This window comes from Panthera leo, chromosome B2 (assembly GCF_018350215.1).
Source record: "Panthera leo isolate Ple1 chromosome B2, P.leo_Ple1_pat1.1, whole genome shotgun sequence".
Taxonomy (NCBI): Eukaryota; Metazoa; Chordata; class Mammalia; order Carnivora; family Felidae; genus Panthera; species Panthera leo.
Genome location: NC_056683.1, coordinates 36,334,138 through 36,359,233, shown reverse-complemented (window position 1 = coordinate 36,359,233; position 25,096 = coordinate 36,334,138). Strand labels below are relative to the sequence as shown.

The 25,096-nt window shown below is 39.6% G+C and overlaps 1 protein-coding gene across 2 annotated transcripts in view; it reads right to left on the bottom strand.

The window, feature by feature from the left end:
* ZFAND3 (zinc finger AN1-type containing 3) overlaps window positions 1-25,096 on the bottom strand; it is a 321,058-nt gene that overhangs the window by 25,372 nt on the left and 270,590 nt on the right. For both annotated transcript variants that reach the window (XM_042938620.1, XM_042938621.1), the window contains one exon: window positions 3,217-3,384. In XM_042938620.1, coding sequence (XP_042794554.1) covers window positions 3,217-3,384 — 168 coding nt within the window. The remainder of the gene's footprint in view (window positions 1-3,216; window positions 3,385-25,096) is intronic.

Below are 25,096 nucleotides of genomic sequence, written 5' to 3'. Positions count from 1 at the left end.
TCCATTTTTATGCAAGTGTTTTCTATCTTGAGAAGCTAAACTGTTGAAGATGCTCTAGGATGCAGGACATCATCCCAGCCTCACCACATGCCTTTTCTAATTGGCATCCTGAGAGATTTCACAGGAAAAGGGTGTTACTTTGGTATTGTTGATTTAAAGGTTATCTAGTCACAGCAAGGCAGAGAAGAATTCATCTTCAAAATTCACCTCCTTATTGAAAGCCCATGGAGTATCTTGGCAATTAACAATTCCTATCACCTCTAGCTGTTCCCTATGTGAGAATGCTCAGAACTCGCCTTACAAATTGCTCTTTTGAAGATCAAAGGGAAGCTGAATGTGTCTGTGTGTGCTCTCGATGAGACTGTAATTTAATGGAATTTTTAGAGAAGCCTTGCTGGCAGTGTTTGGATGACAGCCCCGGGGCGGAGGATTCAGGGGAGCTTGGCCACTCTTCCCTTTGGAGCGTCTTCTCTGTCTTTAATTGGAACCTCATTAGAAATTAATGAAAATGACATCCTCTGTTCTTCCTGCTCTAGGCATCGAATGCTACAAAAAGGCCCATCACAATTCATAACACATTCAATTTATATAGCAATGGCTCTTAAGCATTATTTATGAGATGTGAATTTCTTGTCAGCAGTTAATAACCTGTACAGAGTGGAAGGGGAATGGAAAAAAAGATTGTGAATATATATATTAAGAAAAAGATTTTCTGCAGCGGAGAAGTGTTCTGTTTGAGTTCAAACTACCTTCCTGAGTCTTCACTTCTAGCAGGAAATTACCATGCCCCCCCCCACCCCCAACCTTTCAGGGCAGTTCAATGTCTCTTCAACACCCCATGCATCCTCAAGGAAATAACTACACAACTCACCCTTTCCTAGAGAGATCCGAGCAGACAGGCAGGAAGAACACAAGAGCTATTTGTCAAAGACAATCCCAGAGGTGTATGTTCCCACTGCTCTATTGCTGTCCTTTATCTTTTAAAATGTGGCAGTAGACTCAGTCATTTTTCTGGGCACGTAAGTGTAACGCTCTCAGTGGGCCAAACTGAACTCCCCACTCTCTCTAGGAAGGCTACAACTGGAGGGAGTGCACAAAGCTCAGGGCTTTCTTTCCCAGCATTAAGATCAAATCTCTCTGTAAGTAGACCCTAAGAATTGGGCTTAAGCCAAGGGACTATGTGTTAGATCATTTAAAAAGAATGCATATCTGTGGTAAACCCAGCAGGCACTCAGAATTTACCAAGACAGTCAAGTTGGCTTCACTCAGGAGCATGTAAAATCATCTAACATGTATTTCTAGATTTTTTTCAGCTGAGTGCTTAAGACCTTAGGAAATCTGGGAGACCTGGTTACAATACTTCTGGATCTCTCAGTGCTAAACTGTGAATTCTCACTGCTTGCCTGACAAGGACAGGAGGTATCAGCCATTGCCAGAGGCAAGACAGCATACTTTATGGATCAATTGCTTGATCCACTAGGGCAAATCCTGTGTAATACCCAGGATTCAGTTGCTTTCAAGAAGGAAACAAGAACATAAGGTACAGGAAAATCTCATGATTCTAATTTAGGAATAACCAAGAGCATGTGTTATAAAAGTAATAGGCAAAACGGTCAGGTGGGCTTCACAACACTGATAACAGACTGAAGTACTGAACCCCTGCCCCCCCAAAAGTTCATGTGAAGACCAAAGCTAAGAATCTGCAGACCACCAAAGACTAGACAAACCCTTCAATACAGGCGAAGGTGGTTAGCCACCATGCACCAGAGTCCGCTCTGGCTAACCACAGTATTCCTTCCCTGTTTCACTATGGATTTAAAATCACGTGGCAGGGTTGCTGAAGATGCAGTCTAAGAATAAGGTTCTGGGCTCTTCTGGAGTTCTACATGAACACAACTGAAGTCTGAAAACTCTGCTGACAGCCTCTCCTCCCACCTTTTCTCCTATCTCTCTTCTTTACACTTTCACACAAGTGTTTAATAGGGTAAGTAAATGCCAAGCTAAAAAAATAAAAACTCATCCAGTGACACCTGGACTCCCCATGCTGGTGTCTGTTTCTGCAGTTGAGCATACACTTCCAATCTCATTGAGTACCACACACCAGAGCATGCAACAAACAGATTCCTGGTCTTGATAACAACAGGAGTTCTGACTTTGTTTCCATGAGAAGCTGGTACCCCTCCTTTCCTTTTGACTTCCAACAGGGTAAATAACTGAGGCACAGGGAAGCAACGGCTGCCTCTTCAGAAGATGAAGGACTATGAGTAACTGTAATTTTCTAACTGCTGAGAGAACCATCTAGTCCTGCCTGCCAGCATCAGTACTTGTAGGGTATCTATGGCTATCGCAGAGGAGAAGGGAGGCTTCTAAAGCTCACTCCTTAGGGCAAAGAATACAAGACACTCAGAGGCAAGAGCCAGGTCTCTAAGTCTGCCTGATGACAGCTCTTGTCCCATAGAACAATTTTATAAAACAAAGCTTTAAATCAGGAAATAAAAACAGGAACAGGAAATCTGTAGGTCAGCCTAAATAATGCAGCTACAGAATTCTGCTTCTCTGTGACATCACGTACATGGTCAAAGGGAGAGAAAGAATTGGTCTAAGTTGTGTTCCGTTGTGGGTAGTCATGAAGGTTTTAAAAATACATCCCTGTACAGCAATTCTAAGAGCTAGTATAACACTGGATAAAACAGAAGGAAATGTTACTTTAAAGCTACTTCAAGGAGTTAACTGACAATGAATTATGATTCAAAGAAAATGTTCCAACCAAACTTTAATTTAAAAGGGGTATGGGGGGAAAGAGTTTCCATTTATTATACATAGTAAGATGTTCATTCAAAATGAATAACTGAATTTTATGGTACATATCTCAGAATGTCACTGGTTTGGTTAATTTCTAAGTAAGTCATCAATGAATAGGAACTAGAGTAATATGTAGTGGGGAGAAGTTGGAATCAGTAAGCAGTGACAATGCAACTCTTACGAAATAAATTTAAGAGTGGGAATGTTTGTGCCTTATTTTTACGTGTGGGAGGAAATAAAGGGCATTTAGAAGTAAGACTTCTCTGCTCCTGCTTTATGAATCTCCAAAGCAGTAGCTTGCAGGGAAGTACTCAGGAGAAGAACGAAGGGCTTCAGCCTCTTAGGAATAATTTCCAAAGCTATGCCAGGGTGTCAAGGACCAGTCTCCATCATGCCACTGGGGGAGATGCTTACCACAGCGGCATGATCCCAATTCCTGCTGCACCAGCTCCAGTTTGGTCTGACACTGGAAGCACCGACGTCGACTCTTCTGTTTAGACCGGCTGGTTTCCTCAGGTCGTTCGGTGTTCTCCAGTAGTCGTGCCCGTTTCACTGGCGAAGCCTCATTCTCAGACTGTGAATCTGACCAAAACAACACATTTAGGGGTCAGGGTTAGTGCCTGGCCTGGCAAGCACAGCTAATTAATGTACTGCCAGGCCTTCTGCTGCCCTTTTCCAGGAACTGGACCTGTGTGAGCAAGAGCCAGTTCTGCCTGGCCTGGTTTATACTGCACAGATTGTGACAAGAATGTACCTTCGGGGCAGACTTCTAATAAGCGAGGCCTGAGCTAGGAGAGGAGAGCAGGGTTACTTAACAAAAATCAGTCTGATGCTGTTGTTTTTAAAAACAGCTGTTTCTCTGAGGAGACCATCCAAACTGGGATCCTCTCTTTCTCTGTACCCCATCTCTGGGCCTTACTGCTTGTACTGGTTATTTACTGCTTCTTAGATATTTGGCCTCAAGTAGATTGTAATTCACTAGAGAAGAGACTATATCTAATATTTCTTTATATCACCATGTATAGCACAATTCTATACCCAATGCCAGTGTTTGATGGGTGATCCATAATCTTTTCTAGTAAAAACACTCCTGTTTCTAGTCCTAAATGTAACAAAACACACAAGAATCAGGTTCTGATGCTGCAAATTACTTCAACTTTATTCAGAGTGAAGGAGTATCCTCGTTTATTCACAAGCAGGCTATCCCACGGCCTCCACTGTGGAGGCTACCGAAGCAGCACTCTGCACCACAACCTTCAACGTTGGTGCCAAATTGGCAGGTGGAGGGAGGTATGCTGTATGACAACTTGTGTTTTGTGGAACCTTAATAAAGTAACTAAAATGAAATAAAGTTCTTATCATAGGCAGGCTGCGAATAACTCTTGCCTTCAAAAGAAAGGGGAGCACTTGGGAACTCTGTATTCTTGGACTTGCTCCACTGCAAACTGAAGATGCACCTCTTGCCAAGGTTCTAAAGGGGTTTGTGCTAAACCATCTCTGGAACACAGTCTCCTAAACGATTTTCTTCAAAACATATCCAGATCCCACCACTTCTCACCCCTCCACCAACACCACAATTACCATCTCACATCCAGCTTAGTATAATAGCTTTTTAACTGGCCTCCTGCCCACCCCTAAGCTCCTACAGTCTGTTCTCCACAGCCAAGTGATCCTTTTAAAAATCAAGTTAGAATCATGTCGCTTCCTTGTTCAAAATCTTTCTAAAGCTCCCCTTCCCAGAGTAAAAGTTCAAACACTTACGACCGCCCCATAAGCACCTGCATGATTTGCCCTCCTCTCTGCTCTATCACCTCATCTGCTGCTCTCTCCCTTTACTCCATCCACAGTAGCCTCCTTATTGTCTCCTACCTCAGGGCCTTTACACCTTCTCCTAAAACACTCTTCTCCCAGATCTACATGGGATCTCACCTCTTTTAAGTCTTTTAAGTCACATTTTCAATGATGTCTTCTTCCCTGTTCACCCTATCTAAACCACTCTTATCCCCCTTCCCAAGCACTTCCTCTCCTCCCAACTCCTGCCTTTTACTCCTCCATAGCACTATGCCTTTTAGTATAATCCTCTAGGAGGATGTAAATTCCTGGAAGGCAGGAGGTTTCACCTGCATTGTTCATAATCTGCCTTCCATGCCTACAACTCAATAAATATTTCTTAAATGAATGAATCTTGTCCTAGGCAGTTGGATTTTCTATTTAAAGTGGCCCTAGTGAGAAGCAGCAGACTGCTGGATGTATTTCAGTGGAGGCTGTCTGTACCTTTTTCCCCAGCCTCCCTCTGTGTGAAGACGCTGCACTTCACGGGAGAGCGCTCACTGCCCCACCCTCCTCAGCCCACCACACTGTGCACTGACGTATGGAAGGCATGCACCATTCTTAGCAATTGTAAACTTCATTTTTCATCTCATTTAGTTCTTCCAGTCCTACATGACATTTTCCCCCAATACAAACCAACTAAACAAGGTCTTTGATGAAAACAATTGAAAGCAAGTTCAGCCTATTTCCCAGCTCTGCTGAGCGAAGCTGTCCAAACCCAATTGGTGTGATGACTGAGGCAGCCACAGACAGAGCCCCTTCCCCTACAACAGCAACAAGCAACAATCTAAATGTAAATCATTACAAAGCAGCCAGCCAAAAGGAATTCACCTCCTATGAGCCGCAGCGCTCTCCTGGGGGTCCTTTTTCACAAACCAGCAATGGCACAATTTGTATTAATAACCCTATTTAGAGATACTTTTTTTTTTTTTTTTTTTGTAACAAGAAGAGAAAATTCTAGAGTAAGAGTCATAACAAAAAAAATGGTGCTTGTTCTGAGACAAGGTCCTAAATATGAAGCATCCTTATGAGAACTTATCTCCCAACGCTGGGGCATGAGGTGGGGAAAGAGAGAGAAAGGAGCCCATACAAGAAATGGAGGCTATTGATGTCTTTGCATTGTTAATATTGTTAAAATCCAGAGGGCTCTGACATGATGCCAGCACATCTCTAATGTAAAAGAGGACTGCTTAGACCCGAACCCTCTTTCATTCACACTGCTATCTGACAGAACCAAGCCTGTGTCTAGAAATGCAGAGTTCACATTCAAAAGTGTTTTCCACATGACACTGTCCCAAACTGTCAAACATGCTATCTACATACGTCTCCATTTCTAAAGCAAACCTTTGCTACAAGAAGACATTTTTTCTTTTAGCATGGCAATGCTGTCTACAGCTAAGTATGCGCAGATAAGCAAGGGAGTGATAGGTAATACTTTTTAACGTATGATTCTCAAGAATGGGAAATGGAATTCACAGTTATATAATCATCAGTTGGCCATTACCAAACAACCCACCTGATGGGACTCTCAAAAGTTGGAGGCCTGTCTTTTCCTCTGATTCCCTATCTTGTCTGACCAGCAAGCATTCAAAAGCAAAACTAAGGAGTAAGTTTGCATGATCCCATGCTGAAACTTTCCTTTCCCCATTCCACATTTTATATAAAGACTACTTGGTTATTTGTTCAGGTAAGCAGGAGGCATGGGATGTTGCAGAAATTATAGGTCCCAACCGGCTTTTCTGATGCTGCCGACCACTTCTGGCTGCACTGCCTTGGCCATCCTAAAAGAGCACCACTCAGCCCTAGTCAGTCCTCTAAGAGTCAATGTCTGGGCATCTGTGCAAGTCTAAGACAAAAGGCATCCATGTATATAAAGTCTGAACCACGAGAAGCAGTCCTCAATGATTCTAAGCCAACACAGATGAAAAGTTTACCAGAATATATGTGTGTGTGTGTGTGTGTGTGTGTGTGTGTGTGTGTGTGTGTGTGTGTGTGTTTTAGGATCAAGGAACTGTTCTGAGACACTAAGAAATCCATGACTTTTATGTTCTGGAATATGCCCACTTAATCTTCACTCTAATGGTCTATTAGATGGAAAGGAATCCCTGTGCCCTCTAATGATCCCTGCCAGAAAGAAGGAGGGAGAAAAACCTTCCTAAACTGTTTACCACCCTCCACATGCTGTCATCCAGGAAGGTGACAGTGTTATATGTAACTTCTTGGCAAAGCAAACCATTCTTTGACATTTTTTCACAAGTCAACTTAGTGTTTCAATTAGTAGCTAATGAAATAAATAGCAGTCTACAAGATCATCATCATGTCTGCATAAGAAATTTACATCTCCTCTGCTAATTACTTAATGAAACTTTGTGCCATGGGGTGAGTTGCCTAAATAAGAGAAACAGATGTCCAGGGCAGGATTCTAATTGCTTAATAATGAACTAAATAATTCAACTATTCAATTATAAATTTTATGTCAATTAAAAAAAGACTAACAGAAAAGATCCAAATGTGGTCAACACTAAAGGAACCCCCATCTACTGTCCATATTTGAATAAATTAAACTCTGATTATTTACTTTTTGCTTGAAAATATCGTTCCTGTTACTTTGAGACATCTTTAACTTCCTCGACAATGACGGAAAACACCCAACACTCTACTTGAACAATCTGAACTTGGGCAGTAAGGGTTAAACGCGGAGAGAAAGGTGAACAGAAATAACTCTTACATGCAGCTTTAACTGTCAGAAGAAACACGTCCTTGCAAGGAGCATGCTCATTAGCAGCAGGAGGAGCTGTAGTGGCAAGCTAGAAACTGTTTCCACCCCAGGAGTTAAGAGTGACTTCTAATTAAGGTCCTTCATATAAAGGGCCAACAAAGCACATTTTTTCCAGTATGCTTTTTCTCAAGAACATAATCCAATCTGCATGTACCCACGCAAGAGCTGCCACACTCCCATGCTGGGTTCACAGTTCTTGGTACTCACCAGATCCCCTCTTCCTCTGCCTATGTTTAACAGAATGAGAAAGATATCACATCAGATTTTCTAAGTTGCAGGAAAGGTTGATCAAGAATCGTAATGTGATTACATGAAAAAGGAAAACCTTAAGACAAAGTATTTTACCTATCAGCTCCTTAGGTTTGATGGTAACTACTGCTTAATTTGTGACAGAGAAACAAGTACAGAGATTTTAAAAACACACAATCTTCTGAAAAGAGAAATTCTTCTAATTGTACTATTTCTTAGCCAATTGCAGAAAGCAGTGGTAAGACTTTCAATTTAGGAACACAGTTTAACTGGAAAGCTTGAGACAACAAACAGAGTTACTTCTTTTAAAATTCTGTTTTGTCTCTGACAGAAATTCACATTTGTTCCTTACTGTCACTGTTCTTGTCTTTATTACTCATGTTCTCTCCTGAAAATTTCCAAATAAATTGTGTCAGGCCTGTCAGAGTTGAATCCCAATCTCTCTTAATCTCCCGTCACTGTGCAGCTGGCAGCATGCACACACCCGGGGCTGCTAACCATGACTGTGGCCTTCTGACGTCTCAGGCAGGCTCTTAGCCCTCTGTACAAGCCAACACTACAATTTAGAACAGGAGAGTGGGAGAAGCAAAGTGGCAACAAAGAGAAGGAAGTCTTCCTCATTCGCTTCACCCACACCTTCCCTCACTTGTAAGAAAGAAAGATGAATCTGTTTAATCTCAGGCTGTATGACAGCTTTTGAGGCACTCAATCAGTTTTTTTAGAACCTATCACAGTCTCTTGACAGATTGACATTTATGATCCCAACAGCCTGTGCAAACATCAGTAAGAGCAATAATTAATGAACCTCACACATCACTGCTGTCTCTCCTTCGACCATTTAAAAGGAGCTTAAGCTGCTAAAGCCTCTGTCCATGAAAAATACCATTCTCACTGGAAAAACTGATAAAAGGGACCTTAAAAATCTGTTTTACAGGTACTTTCTGTGTTTCTCCTCATGCTTTGCTTTCAGTGTATGCAGGGATTAAATCCATCCTCTCCTGAAGGAGTTCAGGAGAGAAAACTTCCTTAGGACCTATTAAACATTTTTCCCTATGGTGTCCAACTGGGATTTCCCCCTCCCTTCTTACTGTCCTAATGGCCTTAGAACAATTTGGGAATATACACCTGTTACAAAGCTATTACATGGACAAAGAAAGAAGTTCAAGTCTTTGGTGGGAGTGGATTATTAAAATTTTGTGGAAATGCTTTTATATATGATATATGACATGGAGATGAATGTAACTTGAAATATACTTAAGATGCTATGTTTTATATCATAACCATTTTAAAGGTCAGTTGTTCTCAAACTGCCAGGGAGTACCATTCTTAAGCATCAATCTCTCTATTCTTCATCCAGTTCCACTCCTACCCCCGCCCCCTGCCCCTAGTTATTTTTTCTGGCTCTCTCCTTTGCTATTAGAGATACCTGAGGGTGGTCTCCTTCTCCATCACAACCTCAAGACTGAAAGCAGACCTCTGACTCTTCCCTCCCTGTTGAGAACACAAGATTGGGAGACCTGAGGCAGCTGATCGGTAAAGCGGACTATCCTGGGAGTGCACTTGAATATTTGGGGTCTCTGTCCTCAAAATGCTCACAAGATACAAAACATCAGAAATCTTCTTGGGGGTAATTGTATCATCTAGCTGCCTCATTTTGGTCATCATGATAGCACTGCGAAAACTGCTTCCATAGGGACTTTTTTTGGTTAGAAGACAGCTTTAAGAGCAGCTGAACACATGGAAGTTGTAAGTCATGATAATTTGTACCCAAGTGGGAGAGGAGCACCCACAAGTCCCAAAGCCATGTTTTAAAGACTGGGCTCAGATTTCTCACTTCCCCAAAGCCAATCTTCCCCTCTGATTCCTGCTGGACAGGAAGGTGGATGCTGATTTTCATGGCACACCTTGACACCAGAAAAAAATGATTGTAAATTTGTCAATGGATCAAGTAGGAGAAGCTAATGGGCTGTGGGGAGAGCAGCTCTCCATGAAATAAAACAATCAAATAAAATCATGGCACCAGAGCCCAACAGTTCCAAAGGAAGGAGTTTTCCCTCAACTTTTCTATTCTGCATGCCTTTTTATTTCTTTTTCTTGCCTACTGTGCTGGCTAGGCCTTCTAGAGTAATGCTGAATAGGAGTGTTGAAAGAGGACATGCTTGCATTGTTTCCAACTTCAGGAGGAAAACATTCAGCTCTCACGCAACTTTTCATTTTGAAAAATTTCAAACACGTAGAAAAATTCAAAGAGTACAACAAACACCTGTGCACATTCCATTCAGATTCAACAATTGTTAATAATCTGTCACACTGTTTTATCTCTCCTCTCCATATTTATGCTTTCCTCCTCCCAAAACCATCTGAAAATAATTTGCACATATCAAAATACTTCATACACACACATCTAAAATAATAAGGGCATTTCCTGCCATGACCAAAATATCACACCTAAGAGCATTAAGAATAATTCCCCAGTGTCATCTCATATTCAGTCCATATCCAAATTATCTTCATTGTTCTCAAAGGCATGTCCAATCAAGTTTCATGTGTTACATTTCGATCTTATGTCTAAGTCTCTTTTAATCTAGGACAGCATGCCCTTCGAAGTGTTGGTTTTCCTTCATTTGTTCGTTCCTGCCATCAAATGACCTAAACTTTTGAACAGTCCTGGTTAGTTTTCCTGTGGAACATACCATATTCTAGATTCTTTACCTACTTATCTACCTTTTAATGGCATAACTTAACTTATAAGGAAGGGGATTTTTAATTGTACATCTCCTCTGTTACATATTCAGGGCCAGAAATTAAAACTTGCAGCAAGTCCCTGACAAATCCACATGGCTGCAGGGCCGGCACAAGCAAGGGCAGGTAAAGAAGAGCAAGTACTGGGTAGTCAATCAGCCCAGTTCCTACTGCACGCTGCAGTGGGGGGAGGCATGTTCTTCCTCTAACGGGTTCTACTGCACCCTTGCCACATACTGGACATCAGAATATAGTTCATCTATGCCTGGACAAGGGACGGATGCTCAGGCAAACATTAGGAGATGAGCTAGCTCCAAGTGTTTAAGCCCATGATTTCTTTTTTTTTTTTTTTTTTGCCCATGATTTCTTATAGTCTGATGGCATTCCCTGTGACTAAAGCTGGTCCCACAGGCCACAAGTCATTCCTCCAATTATTTCCTTGCCAATAGCCTCCTGGCCTTTTTCCTGATTGCCCTCCCTCTCATGACGGACTACACTGTTGTTAATTATTGCTATAAGACATCTCTTCATTGCTAAACCACTCAACTCTCTAAAATTCTTCGTTATTTTAAACCTAAGGAAAAATTTCACCAGATTAAAAAATATACAGCAAAAGCCCAGGGATGTTCATTTGCAAAAATAATCACAATCTCATAAAGTACAGTAACATTCTCAGTTTATTTGCTCTACTTTATTTAAGCCTGTAGATTAATGACCACTCTGTTCAAGGCCATGACAAACAGACCATATATTATTATTTCTCAAGTGCCTACTATGTGCCAGGCACTGGGCTTTGAACTGGCAAATCAGATCTGCATATGGTAGTGATCTCTTCCCTCAAGGAGGCCACAATCCAGAAAGACAGACATATATACAAATAAACCTATAGCACAGTGACATATCAGTATATGAACAGAATGCTATGAACACAAAATGTGGACATGGTAAATTCTTTTGGGTGGGTGATCAAGAAGCAGAAGACAGAAAGGTCAGTAAAGGTACCTCTTGAACTTAAGAACTATATTAAATATATGCAGACAGATGATTTTTTTGCTCATTTTTGTCATCTCCACATTCTTTTCTGGGGAGCCTGCTTTTCACAATACCATCTGCATATAGCTTACAGCTTGTTCATCTACCTTCTTCTCTTTACCAAACTTCCTATCAACTAATAGACCCTTTCACAGTCTCAGGAGCACAGGTAACTGGAGAACACCAGTGAGTGGTTTTAGGGAAATAAAGCTGTTGTTACCTTTCCCCTCTCTTTGGCCCCAAATGGTTCAAATTTTTCCTTCCATCATGTTTATTAACCTCAATATTGGCCTCTGTCTGGCTCAGACACATGCATGGCTTTAACTGCCAACTTTTATCAGGAATCTTCCAAGCCCATTTTCTGTTTATCATTAATCATTTTAGTTTGAGATAATTATAGGTTCACATGTAGTTAGAAGAAATAAGGCAGAAAAATCTCATGTACTCTTCACCCAGTTTTCTCCAATGGTAACATCTTACTAAACTCCAGTATGATAGCACAAGTAGGACACTGATAATGATACAGTCAAGCTGTATAGCATATGGATATAGTCAAACTACATCCATCACCACAAGGACCCCTCATGTTGCCCTTTTATAAGACAGACCCATCTCCCTCGTTCCCCTTTTGATCCCTGCCAACCCTTGGCAAACATTAATATGCCCTCCATTTCTATAATCTTGTCATCTCAAGAATGCCATTTATATGGACAAACAGAATCATATAGTAACCTTTTGTCCAAGCTCATTTCTAAGGCCACTACCACAGTAGGTGAATATGATAAAAGAGATTCCTTAAGTTAAGCTTCAGTAATAACTGCAATAATAAGTACTAACACAAAGCACTTATTTTGTAACAGCACCTAAATGCTTTTACAGTAGTTCCCTCTTATCTGTAGGGGATATGTTCCAAGAATACCCGTGGATGCCTGAAACCAGATAGTACCAAACTCTGTATATGTGTTTTCTATACAAACATACCTATGATAAAGTTTAATTTATAAATCAGGCACAGTTAAGAGATTAACAACATAACAGAACAACTATAATAATATACTGTAAGGTAAGTTATGTGAATGTGGCCCCTTCTCTCAAATTATACTGCACTCACCCCTTGTCTTCTTGAGATAACGTGACAGGGAGAATACCTACATGAGGAGATGAAGGGAGATGAATGATGTAGACATTATGATGCAGACTTAGGCTACTACTGACTTTCTGATATGTCAGAAGTAGAATCATCTGCTTCTGGACTGCAGCCGACTGTGGGTAATTGAAACGGTGGGAAGGGAACCAGTGGAAAAGGAAGCCATAGGAAGACTAATTACTGTACATATATTAGCTCTTTTAGCTTTTGTAACAAGGCTATATGGAGAGTGCTATTATTACCCATATTTTAAGACGAGGAAACTGAGGCATGGGTTAAGTGAATTGCCAAGGATCACACAAAGCTGGTAAGAAGAGTCAGAATTTGAACCCAGGGTGTGTGTGTCCTAGAGTCCTTGCTCTTAACCACTTAGCTATCCTGTCTCCAACGGTTATTACACTTCAACACTCTGCTTCTGCTCTTCCATGAAAATACCTAACTGCAAAGACTAGTTTCTACCACCTCCTATGTATACAAAGACCCAGCTGTCTAGGGGTGAGGGGGAAGCAGATCCTAAGCAAAGTATGGGAAGGAAAACAAGAGACCCTTTCGGTTCTACTTAGAATCTTCTTACCCAAATAAAATGGTACAATTTCTCTAAAATACATCTCCGCTGAATAATCCTACTTGTCTTCTGCTCTTAGAATATGATTTAAAAGACTTACTCCTGGGGCACCTGGGAGGCTCAGTCAGTTAAGCACCTGATTCCTGATTTCGGCTCAGGTCATGATCTCGCAATTTGTGAGACAGAGTTCCACCTTGGACTCCATGCTGACAATATGAAGCCTGCTTGGGATTTTCTCTTTCACTCCCTCTCTGCCCCCCCCCTCCCCCCACACATGCTGCACACATTCTCTCAAAATAAATAAGCAAACTTTAAAAAAAAAAAAAAAAGACTTAACTCCTACCATTTTCTTCCCATTCCCGCAAACTTTCTGAATTTCTGTGGACTAGACTTACAGCATTTAGTTTACACAAAATGAGCTTCATTTTTAATTTTCTCTGTTATTTTCAGAAATCTGTCCACAAAAGTTTCTTTACAGATTATTATAGGATGATATAAAAAAATACTGTGCCCCTAACAGCAAAAGTCAGTTATTTTCACTTGAAATTTTATTTCTTTTAACGGTCAGAAAAAGTAAAACATGCTTTTTTGCCTTTTTATGAGCCCCAGAAGTCAAAGCTTCCTCTTCTCCACCACGTTGACTGCTTCCTACAGGTCATACACCAGGTCTCTTTAAAAAGGCACTGATGAGGGTGGGTAGCCCATAAACCACTCCTGGGTTCACAGGAAAAACCGCAGCCACCATCCTTGTTTGTTAAATGCCATTCCTACTGCACTATTTACTTAAAGGGTATCCCAGGAGCTACAGTCTACAGAGGTGCCACTTGGTCAGTGGAGCCTAGCCTGTCACACCAGCAACACAGCAGTCTTCCTTTGTAGCTGATACTGGCCTGGTACCACTTCCTTAGCTTCTCCATCAGCACAACACCTGTCCTGCCTGCCCATCTAAACCATATTACTTTTCCCCACAGATTTTTCAGTTACTTATTTTAACTGACACATTACCCGCAGTATATAATCTTTCCTTTTTATAACGTGCTTGGGAATTTTAGAGTTCAACAACATTACAAAGCATTGATTTTTTAAAAATATTACATTTATAGCATCAACAGAGTACAGAATAAGGTTAACACTATTAAGGTTAGACAGAGAGAGAAGATTAAGAAATCCATGAGAAAGATAGACCTCTCAAAAGGTCACATGCCCAAGTCCCCTAACTTGTGTTTCTTGACAACAAATCTAGGTCCGTTACCATGAGGGTTTTAAGACTCTCAAAGTGCTAAGACTGGTCTTGAACTTCTGTTCTACTATCTTTTCCAATATTTCTAGAAAACTAAGATCAGCCATAGTTTATTTTCATTTATCCAAAGAAAGGAAATTTGAGAGAATCCATGAATTATCTATATATCCAGATTTACCATCCTACAACTGTTTTCATCCAGTTTCCTAGAACACTCATTTAGAAGTTAAACTGCCTAAAAATACAGATTAAGTCTTCTACTTACTCTGCAGTTACATGAAGCCTAGAAGTTTTCAAATTACACCTTAAAAAACTACAGTTGACCCTTAACACAAGTTAAACTACTTTAAAGTGGGTCTACTAATATGCAGATTTTTTTGGATACAGTATGTACTTTTTCCTTATGATTTTCTTAATAACATTTTCTTTTCTCTAGCTTTATTGTAAGAATATAGTATTTAATACATATACAAAATACATTATCAATAGACTGTTTATATTATTGGCACAGCTTCTTCTGGTCAATAGCAGGCTATTAGTAAAGTTTTTGGGGATTAAAAAGTTATATGTGGATTGTCAACTGTGCAGGGAGACGCGGGGACAGTGCCCCAACCCCTGTGTTTTTCAAGGGTCAACTGTAGACAACTGTTCAGAGCAAAACTGGACAGTAATGTGACTACAGGCATCTTTCTACTGTTGATCATATATGAAGAGGCCTAGTGGGAAGGGACAGGTCAGGAGTCTTCAAGTAACAATGTAATAATGGACCCCCCCCACCCCCCCATATTCGGTCTCCAAAGCACAGATGACTTGCTTAAGTCATGAGTCTTTTTTAAGAAGACTGAAAATAGCTGTTCTTTTTGGAAAAACACTGAGTATGGGGGTAGGGTGGGGAAAAGGGGAAAGAATAAGACACTAATTCAATTTTTTTTACTTTTTCTTAAAAAAAAACATACAAAAAGTCAAACATTCCTATGCCCATCATCTCACTCCTCTGAAGCTTAACTACCCTCCCCAAGTGTTCTTAATTTTCCAACTGTTTTGCCCATCTGGCTAATAATGCAAGTCTCTAGGGGCAGGGGCAGAAGTGACATATTTAGTACTCCACTGGTGCTCAACAACAACAACAACAAAGAATATCTCTGTAACAGGGAATAAGTCCTTAATGATGATGATCTCGCAATGAGAGACAGTCATTGTGTGGGCTGTGGTCCAGGTTTAATGTAAGGGAAAAAAAAATTTGAACATTTATATTATGCTATTTAAAAAAATCAGCTTGAATGTATAAGTAGATGCTAAAATTAAATAGCTGATTTGTTTTTAAACCATTTTTGTTTCTAATTCAGCATCAGCCTAATTCAGCTCCTCTCTTACCTATCGTTTAGTTTCTTCCACCCAAGATCTAGTCTTTTGACTCATTGCTCCCAGGGTAAATCCTTAAGTTTATGAATAAATACTTCTGTGCCTCACTGTTACTCTTTCTGATGTGAGGCTAATTGAACCTAAAGTTAGAACACAACATATGATAACAAAGCTTGCCCAGAGAAAGCTTTGTCTGTTTATTTTCCTGAACGAGTACCATTAGGTATTCATTACTCGGGGTTGTATCAGGGCTGATGCACGTCCTACCAAGTATGTAGAGGGATGAAGAAAGCTGCCTTAAGAAAGTGACTTATGAAGAAAAAAGAAATAATCTCATTTGTAAAACAAGTTGCTGGAAAATTAGAGGTAAAGAAGTCTGCATAAAATTATTATGAAAATTGTCTTTAGCCCATATGTGAAACATGAGAGGATCAAGTGCCTAACATTTTAACCTCAATTCAATTGACTTTGTTCATCAGCCACTCTTCACTGAAAGATTATTGATCATAATGTCCATGCTAGAAAATCAACTATATATTACATCAATATTTACTTCACAATTTTGCAAACTGTACTGTGGCTATGTATACCTTGATTTTAAGAATTACACACTGAAGATTTTAGCATAATAAAGGCACCTTACTCAAATGGTTAGGGATATGGAACGAACACACACACACACACACACACACACACACACACACACACACGAGGTCAGTAGGGGGGAGGGTAGAAAAAGCCCATATAGTAAAATGTTAAATCTGGGGAATGGGGAGGTGGGGGCACAATAAAGTGAGAATTTGATTTTCTTGTAACTTTTCTGTAAATCTGAAATTGTGTAAAAAAAAAACCAAAACACCTATATTCCAGGGTAGCCACACTTGCATACTGGCTAGAGTGTCTGCCAAATTATTTCCCAGATGTTGACACTGCTTAGGTCTGATAGGAAAGTGCATGGCAAGATGGCTGTAGCAGGTAATCAACAGTAATGTCAATGCTTATGCTTCTCCAGGTTTGTAGTGAAGTCAACACTTATCTGTTAAGTACACTTTAATGATTAGTCACAGACTTTTACATATCACTTCCTTAATCTATACTTCCTCCAATCCCAGTAAGGACCCATTTTTAATTGCATCAATTACTGCAACTGCTATTCCAGGAAGGATGATGACCAAGACTTAAGATGTGATTTTAATCTTCTAGAAACGGATTTATCAACAGGAGGCCAAAGAAAAAGTAGATCTGAATCCTTGTCACTTACAGGAACTATCAGTTAATGCCAAGTTGAAAAACAGACTTTGCTGCAGCTAACACCTCCCATTCATATCAGTACTACACATATTCCCTTCCCAGCCCAACTTTCTTTTAAAAGTCATCCTGCATATTTGGACATATAACTCAAGCTGTAATGTAACAACATCTTTGGAAAAGAGTTGTTCAACATTCTGTCAAAAAAAAAAAAAAAAAAAGCAGTGCTCAATATATTTTTTCAAGTAAATACTGGCCCATATTCAAGGTAAAAATCTTAAAAGACTGTCTGTTGTATTGTCTTTCTTTATCCCTTGCTAAAGTAACACAGAAATTAACACAGTCTGAGTTAAATGCCCCATTTTCTTGCTTATATATGTATATACATTTTTAATAAGTTTTGATGGGGTGGATGGATGTGGGCAATGCATAGCATGCAACTAATTCCCCTGTCCACTGAGCTAATAGAGATGTGGTTTATTTAAAATTCAGAGTTGTGGTTCTGCTACTTGGGAATGGTTTTCTGAAACTCTGTAGGTGGATACTGGTAATGAAACAGAGAATTCAGAACGGCAGGGAGCATAAGGCCAAATAAGCTTTTATAGCAGTGTGTGTGTATGCACTAAAAATAATTATACATATGTAGTGGGAGGCTGGTTAACTTGAGCCCACAGAGGCACTTGGTTGTTCAGATAACTAATCACAATATGAAGTCCCCCGTGACAAAAATGTTTCCAAGGTTAAACTGTCTGATTTTTAATCATAAAGAAGTGAATTTATTGGCTAAAGTTCTCTCATGTTGTTGGTCTAAATGTAACAGCCAGCCTTTTTCATCAAGATTTTAACCACAAGAAAACTATCAACCTTCTGTGGCTCCTAAATTGAGATTTGCTTCAGAAAGAAAAAGAGTTCTCAATTATAATATAAAAGCTTAGAGAAGAGTTCAGGATGTAGAAATGTCTTTCTTTTTTTTTTTTTTTTTTTTTTTTTTTCTCCTTGAAGTCAAGCTTGTGAAATCGCTGTAAGGATTACTTTCTACCAATACACACAATATTAAATTTTTACTTTTAAAACTAGGCCCAGAAATAAAACAGAACAAAAAAGAAGTTTGATTTTCCCAATTCTGATGTCCAGTTTTCTTAAGAAAGAGTTTTCTGGGCTTCCTGTCATTCACAGCCCTCACCCATTCAAAGAGGGGCTGCTAATGGCTCTCCCCTCTTCCCTTGACCTCACTGACCTCTACTCTCCATCTGCTTGGCTTTGGGTCCTCATTACCAGTTTCCAATTCCATGTCTTTTTCTAACCAGACTACTGGAGTTGGGAGTTCTTTCTTACTTTCCTCCTTCAAGTTTCTCCTCCATCTCCTTTCATCATCAGGTACCTTCTGATCTTATCTCTACTACCTACTAAGCATTTATCAGGCACTATGTCAGGTGCTTTAAATGCATTATCTCATTTCCCTCATAACAACGCTACAGTTCAATCTGTCATTTTACAACGGAGAAAATGGAGGCTCACAGAGAGGTCCAACAGTTCTTCCTGTGGTTGGGAAACTGGAATGGGAACCCACATAGTCTGCCTCTAGAGCCCACCTCGTCAACCACCACATCCTACAAATACACCTTCAGTGGATCCCCCGTTTTCTGCCCTGCTTCTCACCCTGCTTAAGACTTTCTTTGCACACCAGTGGCTGTCACCCCTGCAATCACGAAGTTTCAGCCTCCACCCATTCCCATTAAAATGGCTAGAAATATGTTTAAAATCTTTTGTTGATTATGTTAAACACACACAATTATATTTATTATAGTGGGTTCAGTCTTCATTACCATTATTTTTGTGCCTTTATTTCAGTTGGGTCTGGGGAGGGTCAGAAGAAAAAGTGTTTAGCCCTCTTAAAATACAAGTTACCTGCAAAGTCAGGACTGTGATTTCTGATTTAGTCACCAGTGGAAGAAAAAAGGTTCTAGCTTCAAACAGAAAGTTGTGGTTCTCAGTAAATGTAGGGGATGAGATGTACCCAAGCTGTCTATACATTAAAAAAAGAAAACCTATTTATCTATATCTATATCTCTTTCCTCATGCCTCACGCTACTAGAGGCAACTAATGCTTCTGAGTTTTTGCATCTAAAAAATCTTCTTTGTGTATCTCTTCTATTTCCCTGTAATATTTTCTATTCTTTTTCCTTCCTGTGTACCTTTCCTTTGTATCTTTTTTTAAAAGTTTTAATTTTAATTCCACTTCATGAACATACAGTCTTACATTAGTGTCAAGTGTACAATACAGTAATTCAAACAGTTCCAGAACATCACCTGCTCATCACAAGTGCCTTCCTTAATCCCCATCACCTGTTTCCCCCATCTTCCCACCCGCATCCCCTTTGGTAACCATCAGTTTGTTCTCTATAGTTAAGAGTCTGTTTTTTATTTGTCTTTGTCTCTCTCTCTCCCTTCTCTTTATGTAATTTTTTTTCCTTTGGTTGTTCATTTTGTTTCTTAAACTCTGCATAGGAGTGAAATCATATGGTATGTGACTTTCTCTGATGTGTTGTGTTTTGCATTATACTCTCTAGCCCGATCCATGTCGTTTGTTGCAAATGGCAAGATTTCACTCTTTTTTATGGCTGAGTAATATTCCATTGTATACATATACCACATCTTCTTTATCCACTCATCACCTGGGCTGGACACCTGGGCTGCTTCCATAATTTGGCTATTGTAAATAATGTTGCAATAAACATAAGGGTATATGTATCCCTTTGAGTTAGCCTTCTTGTATTCTCTGGGTAAATACTGGGTAGTGTGATTGTTGGATCATCCCTTCCTTTGTAGCTTACCAAGGGCAAAATATTTCCCTACCTTAACCACCTCCATGTTAAGAAATGCCTAACTCCATTCCTTCTCCAACCACCACTACTTACTGGTTTTTAATGTCTCACCTAACTCCTTAACTGAACGCCTTCTGTCTGCTGCCCCTATTTCCTTGTTATCAAGAACCTCTTTAATGACTGCTCATCAGACTTTGGTTTCCCACCATGACACACTAACTTCTTTTATGTTTCCCAATGATATTCTGATAGCCACAGGCAACAATTTCCTGAGTCCTCATATCTCCTGGCCCCTATTCTCTTACATCTTTCAAGATCCTGTGTTTGGCTTGCTCCTTTCTTTAGCTTCCTTAACTCACTGGTTTCTTCTTCCCTTTCCCAGCCCCCCAAGTACAGTCCTTAGCAGCCCCTCATTCTTCTTTAAGTCACTCTCTTACCCACTTTCACACTCTTAATCATTGCTTCTAGATCAATGATTTCCAAACTAGGCCTATATTTATAATTTTCTATAGGACTATCCACAATAACCTAAAATTTAGCTCATCAGAAACTGAAAATAGTTTCAACCAGTTTTTCCTCTCACTCTTTCCCTGACATCAATCAACCATTATCTTTCTTCCCTCAGATCCCCAATTTTTCAACTCTGCATTCTTTCTTGAGCCAACTCTAATCAGCCATTAAATCCTATTATTATTTTAAAACATTTTTCTCAAATTTATCTCTCTTCCTCTATCCACTGACCACTACCCACAAAACACCTTGAAAAAATGGGATAAGGAGGAATTGGTAAGTCAAATTATTACTTTATACACAAAAGGAAAAACCTATCCACATTAGCCCAGTGGCAAGACACTTTATAGACTGTAACATTAATTTAGTTTATCTGGTTTGTAATATTATCATATATCCACATTCTTAAAAATGAGCCAAACGTATGCATAACTTAAGGCATCAAAGAGCTTCACAGAAAAACCACAATTTTTCCAACAGCAGGAAGTCTCCTGACAAGTTAGTTTTCAAGGTAATACATAAAGAGATATATTCATTTAAAGGCACAAATGGCAACTGAACTACCAGAATGTCCATAAACTCCTGGATCAAACTGGTAAGCCCTTTTCAAAGCATTCCTCTGTAGCTATGCTACACATTTCTCCTATCCCAAAGGTCTAATTACTGTGATTTAGTGAAGTTGAGTGATCAGAGCTGAACAGAATAGAGGTGTATCTCAATTTTCCCAAGTGTTAGGTGCTTATCTGCTACTCAAAAGCATTGCCAAGTCATACCTGCTGTCTTCCATTCACTGGAAAGCAAAGTCCTATTGCTAGACTTTGCCTCCACCTTCCAGTGTCCCCTTATCACTCCTACTGGCTCTAAGGAACTAAATTTTAAGCATTTAAAATTTAAATTTTAAATTTAAAAGGAAGATAATCCTTTTAAAAGATACATTAGTATTATATTTGTTTGTAATAATGAACATAATTAATCCTCCCTGTGCTCACTTTAGAAAATAAACATTAGTTATATTTCTTGCTCTCTAAAAATGGAATTAGTTGTGTTTGTTTCTGGACTTATTTATAGTCCAGACCATTCTGGTCTCTTTATAGCATAAGCTGCCAGGGGCAAGATGCACGCCTATCACTTCTTTTGCATGTTCCTACAGAATTTACTACTGGACTGTCATAGTGGTCTTTTAATAATGTACTGGACTGGCTGAGTGACTACAGTATCTCTCAGCTGGTCCTATATTACACATAAGCAACCACTTCTGAAGGTGTGATCTATAACCATGACAGCAGGCAATACAATAAGATTATAGCTTTAATCGGCCATGATTATGAAATATTTCTTAAGATTCATAAGGGGGGGGTGCCTTAGAAGCAGACACAGGTGTGAGGAATACATGCCAGCCCACCTGCTGACAGAACAGGCAATGAGACTGTCTCTTCAGACAGATGAGCAAGAAGGAAAACGGATAACACAACTTGTCTTGGAAGCAAGCAGCACGATGAAGCAGTAAAAACCCATCAGCATACATCACCCTATCATGGCTAGTGTCATTCCCAGCCTCTATTAGCCCTCGCTGCATCAGCGCAAGTCCCAGACACTTTATCCTGTTTATAATTGCTGATGAGCAGTAATAAGGCCTCCATGCCTCAGCTCCGTCCGTTCCACTTCGGTACCCACCTATTAGGTAATAACTTTTATTTACAGCCTTGCTTGATGCGCTGTTCTATTAGTACAGCCAGGAACTGAGCGGGGCAAAAAAAAGAGTCTCCTTAATGGGCAGTATCATCGCAAGGCTTGGATGATTTATAATGCAGCTTTGTGGCTGTTCTATCACGCTCCTCTGGTAAGACTGCTCCAGGAAAGCTATGTTTCTAACGTGCTATCCTCTAAAAGGTACACATGTGCTATGGAGCAGCACCTGAAAGGCATCCCCAGATACATCCCCGCTGCCCCCCACCAAAATCCAAAAGTTTCAAAGGAGGAGAGGGGTATTAAATTCCCTTGATATCCTTTTTAAATAGTGTTGGCTCAGGCATTTTGCCCCAGTGGAGCAATAGAACAGCTAATTAATGGAAGTTCAAGGCTTTTCTCCTTGGTAAGAGTGCAAGCTATGATAAAATAAATGACCATAAATGCAAACGCGCGCGCGCGCGCACACACACACACACACACACACACACACACACACACACACAACAGCTTTCACTGCATTCAAATAAATAAGCAAACTGAATTTACACAAAGCATGTGGACCACTAGTAACTAGTAGCTCAACACCAAAGCCAATGCTTCTCATACACACACATCCAAAATAGCAGCAAGCCTCATCACACTTCCTTTTCCTTTTAATACTGGAGTGTATTTTTATCCATTAAATGCAAAATTGCCTCTTGACAAGACTGGCACCCTGGCTTGATATTCACTTTTATCAGCTTTTGTTCAGAGGAGAAGCTACCACTTCTTATGAGCAAAATTCAAACAAGTACTCTGAAACAAACCTTTGGCTTCAAGTCCAGCAAACTTAGACATTATTATGTGTCTAGCTGGCCTATAATGCAACCACAGTGATTAGTGGCAATGGGTCCAAACTCTCATTTACAAGTACAGGTAACCTGTAATTTTCCTCTCCCTAAACTTTTCTGAAATCTATACATTGTGTGAGGTGCTTTTAAAATCACCTATTATTCACATATTGACTATCAAATCATCTATTTATACAGTGTCTTGCTACCTCATTCTGTTTCTTAATATAAGCAACTCAGGAAGATGAAAGTCTTTACAGAAAATAAAAACCAACACAAGAAAAAGCATTTAGCAGGTTATTTCCCTACCCAGTTTTCCACGTACTTGTCAAAAAACATGGAGTATCAGTAAATAGCCACTAAAACATACTAAGATAACCTGTGGCTTGTTTTCTACAATAAAACACAGGAAGACAGACCTTTTAGAGAAATGTTGCAATCCTACCAAATATGCAGTATTCATCTTGTCCCCTACCCCAGGAATCAAATGAACTCTTTTAGGACCCAAGATGATGAGTGCACAAGGTAAAACATTTTTTTAATCCTTTTTTTCTTTGCAATGACAGATTTACTGTTTTGATCTTTCTTCAATGGTTACATTAAATGCTAATAAAAAATGAAAGGTTTATATCTTCCCTAATAGTCTCCTGATGGGAACTTGCATATTACATAAGTAGGTCAAATTTCTAATTTTCTGTCTCAAATGCTGATACTGCAGACCTGAGGGAAAAGCTATACCTGAAGGACCCAGGAGAAAAAGAATGAAAAAGAGAACTGAATTACACTTGAACTCATGCCCAAAGCCACCTCTCTTTAAAGCTCCACAGCATCCTTTCCAGAAGTGCCACAGACAGTATGTAATACTGACCAATACAGCTGGTTGAAATGTTTCCATGAATACTGACTCCACCAGGAGGTAAAACATACAACTGTAGGTATTTCTCAGATTTACAGAGCCACCTCTGATTTAACACTACCACCCTTTAGCTTCTGAATCAATTTAAAATATCTTATATAAACCTAACAACAATGAAACATTTCCCTTTAACTGGCTTCTGAACACTGATGTGGAAAGTGTTCGGCACATCAATCCTCTCTTAACTCCCAGGTGAAAGGGGGTTTCTCCTCTTGTCTTTTTTTTTTTTTTTTAATTCTCTTGTCTTTGTAAGAACAGACAATAATATCACAAGCAGATTGAGAGAAGTGAGTCAAGAAAACGTTCTGGGGGAGAATAGGGAAACAATGAACAATACAAGGGTATCTAGTTCATGTCACTATTCATCACACTGAAAGGAAAACAGGTAACCCAAAAGGATAAACATGGGTTTTCGAGGGGGGGGGGGGGTGGGAATGGAAAAGGAAAGAAAAAAGAAAAAAAAGTTTTAAAAGAAAAGAAAGCATGCAAGGGCTATACAGTTAAACAGAAATAACATGCTTCTTGTAATAGAGTGGAATTGATGATACTTTCTGCAAAAACTTGCCTTGATGTTTAATGGGACAGTTTCTAGTCCCATCTGCTTTCATCTCAGGCAATACTGTAACTCCCTTAAGGCCCCACAAATGGTTATTTTACTTGCTATTCTACTAATTATAATCACATTTTTAACATACACACAGCATTTAAAAACCATCATTTTTCAAGTCTATCAGAGAGAATATTATTTACTCAACATACTTGCTAGAAGAAGAGTAAAACTGAATATAGAATATATTGAATATAGATACGGTAAACCAAAAGGCTGTTGGCAGTACCATTAAGTTTGAAAGTTGCCTATGACTTTTTCCCTATTTTAACTTCCAAAATAAAGAAGCTATAAAATGAAAAAACAAAATCAAGGCACATAAGAGTGGTGAATTAGGTAAGGAGCAATTTCCTTTTTTTCATACACTAAAAAGTCTACCCCTTGATATATTCAACCTAGCACAGAGTGAAGAGTTGGTTACTGCCTCACCTGGAAGGATCAGGGTCCTTGAGTTAGTTACGGTTCAAGGGTCCTCGTGGAGACAGACCATTTCTCCACAAAAATTCCAGGCAAGACATGGTTCTGTCAATTACAGCTTAAAATTTAAAGTTCATCAATAGCAAGCTCCAATAAATGAAACACAAAACAACATATTTCTTTTGCTGTAACTCTCTGTAAAAAAAAGAAAAAGCTACAGGTCTTTAAACAAGAAATCCTACAAAAAGGCAACAAACTTCCCTCCTGTCCCACAAGGCACTTTAACCATAAAAATATGACCACATA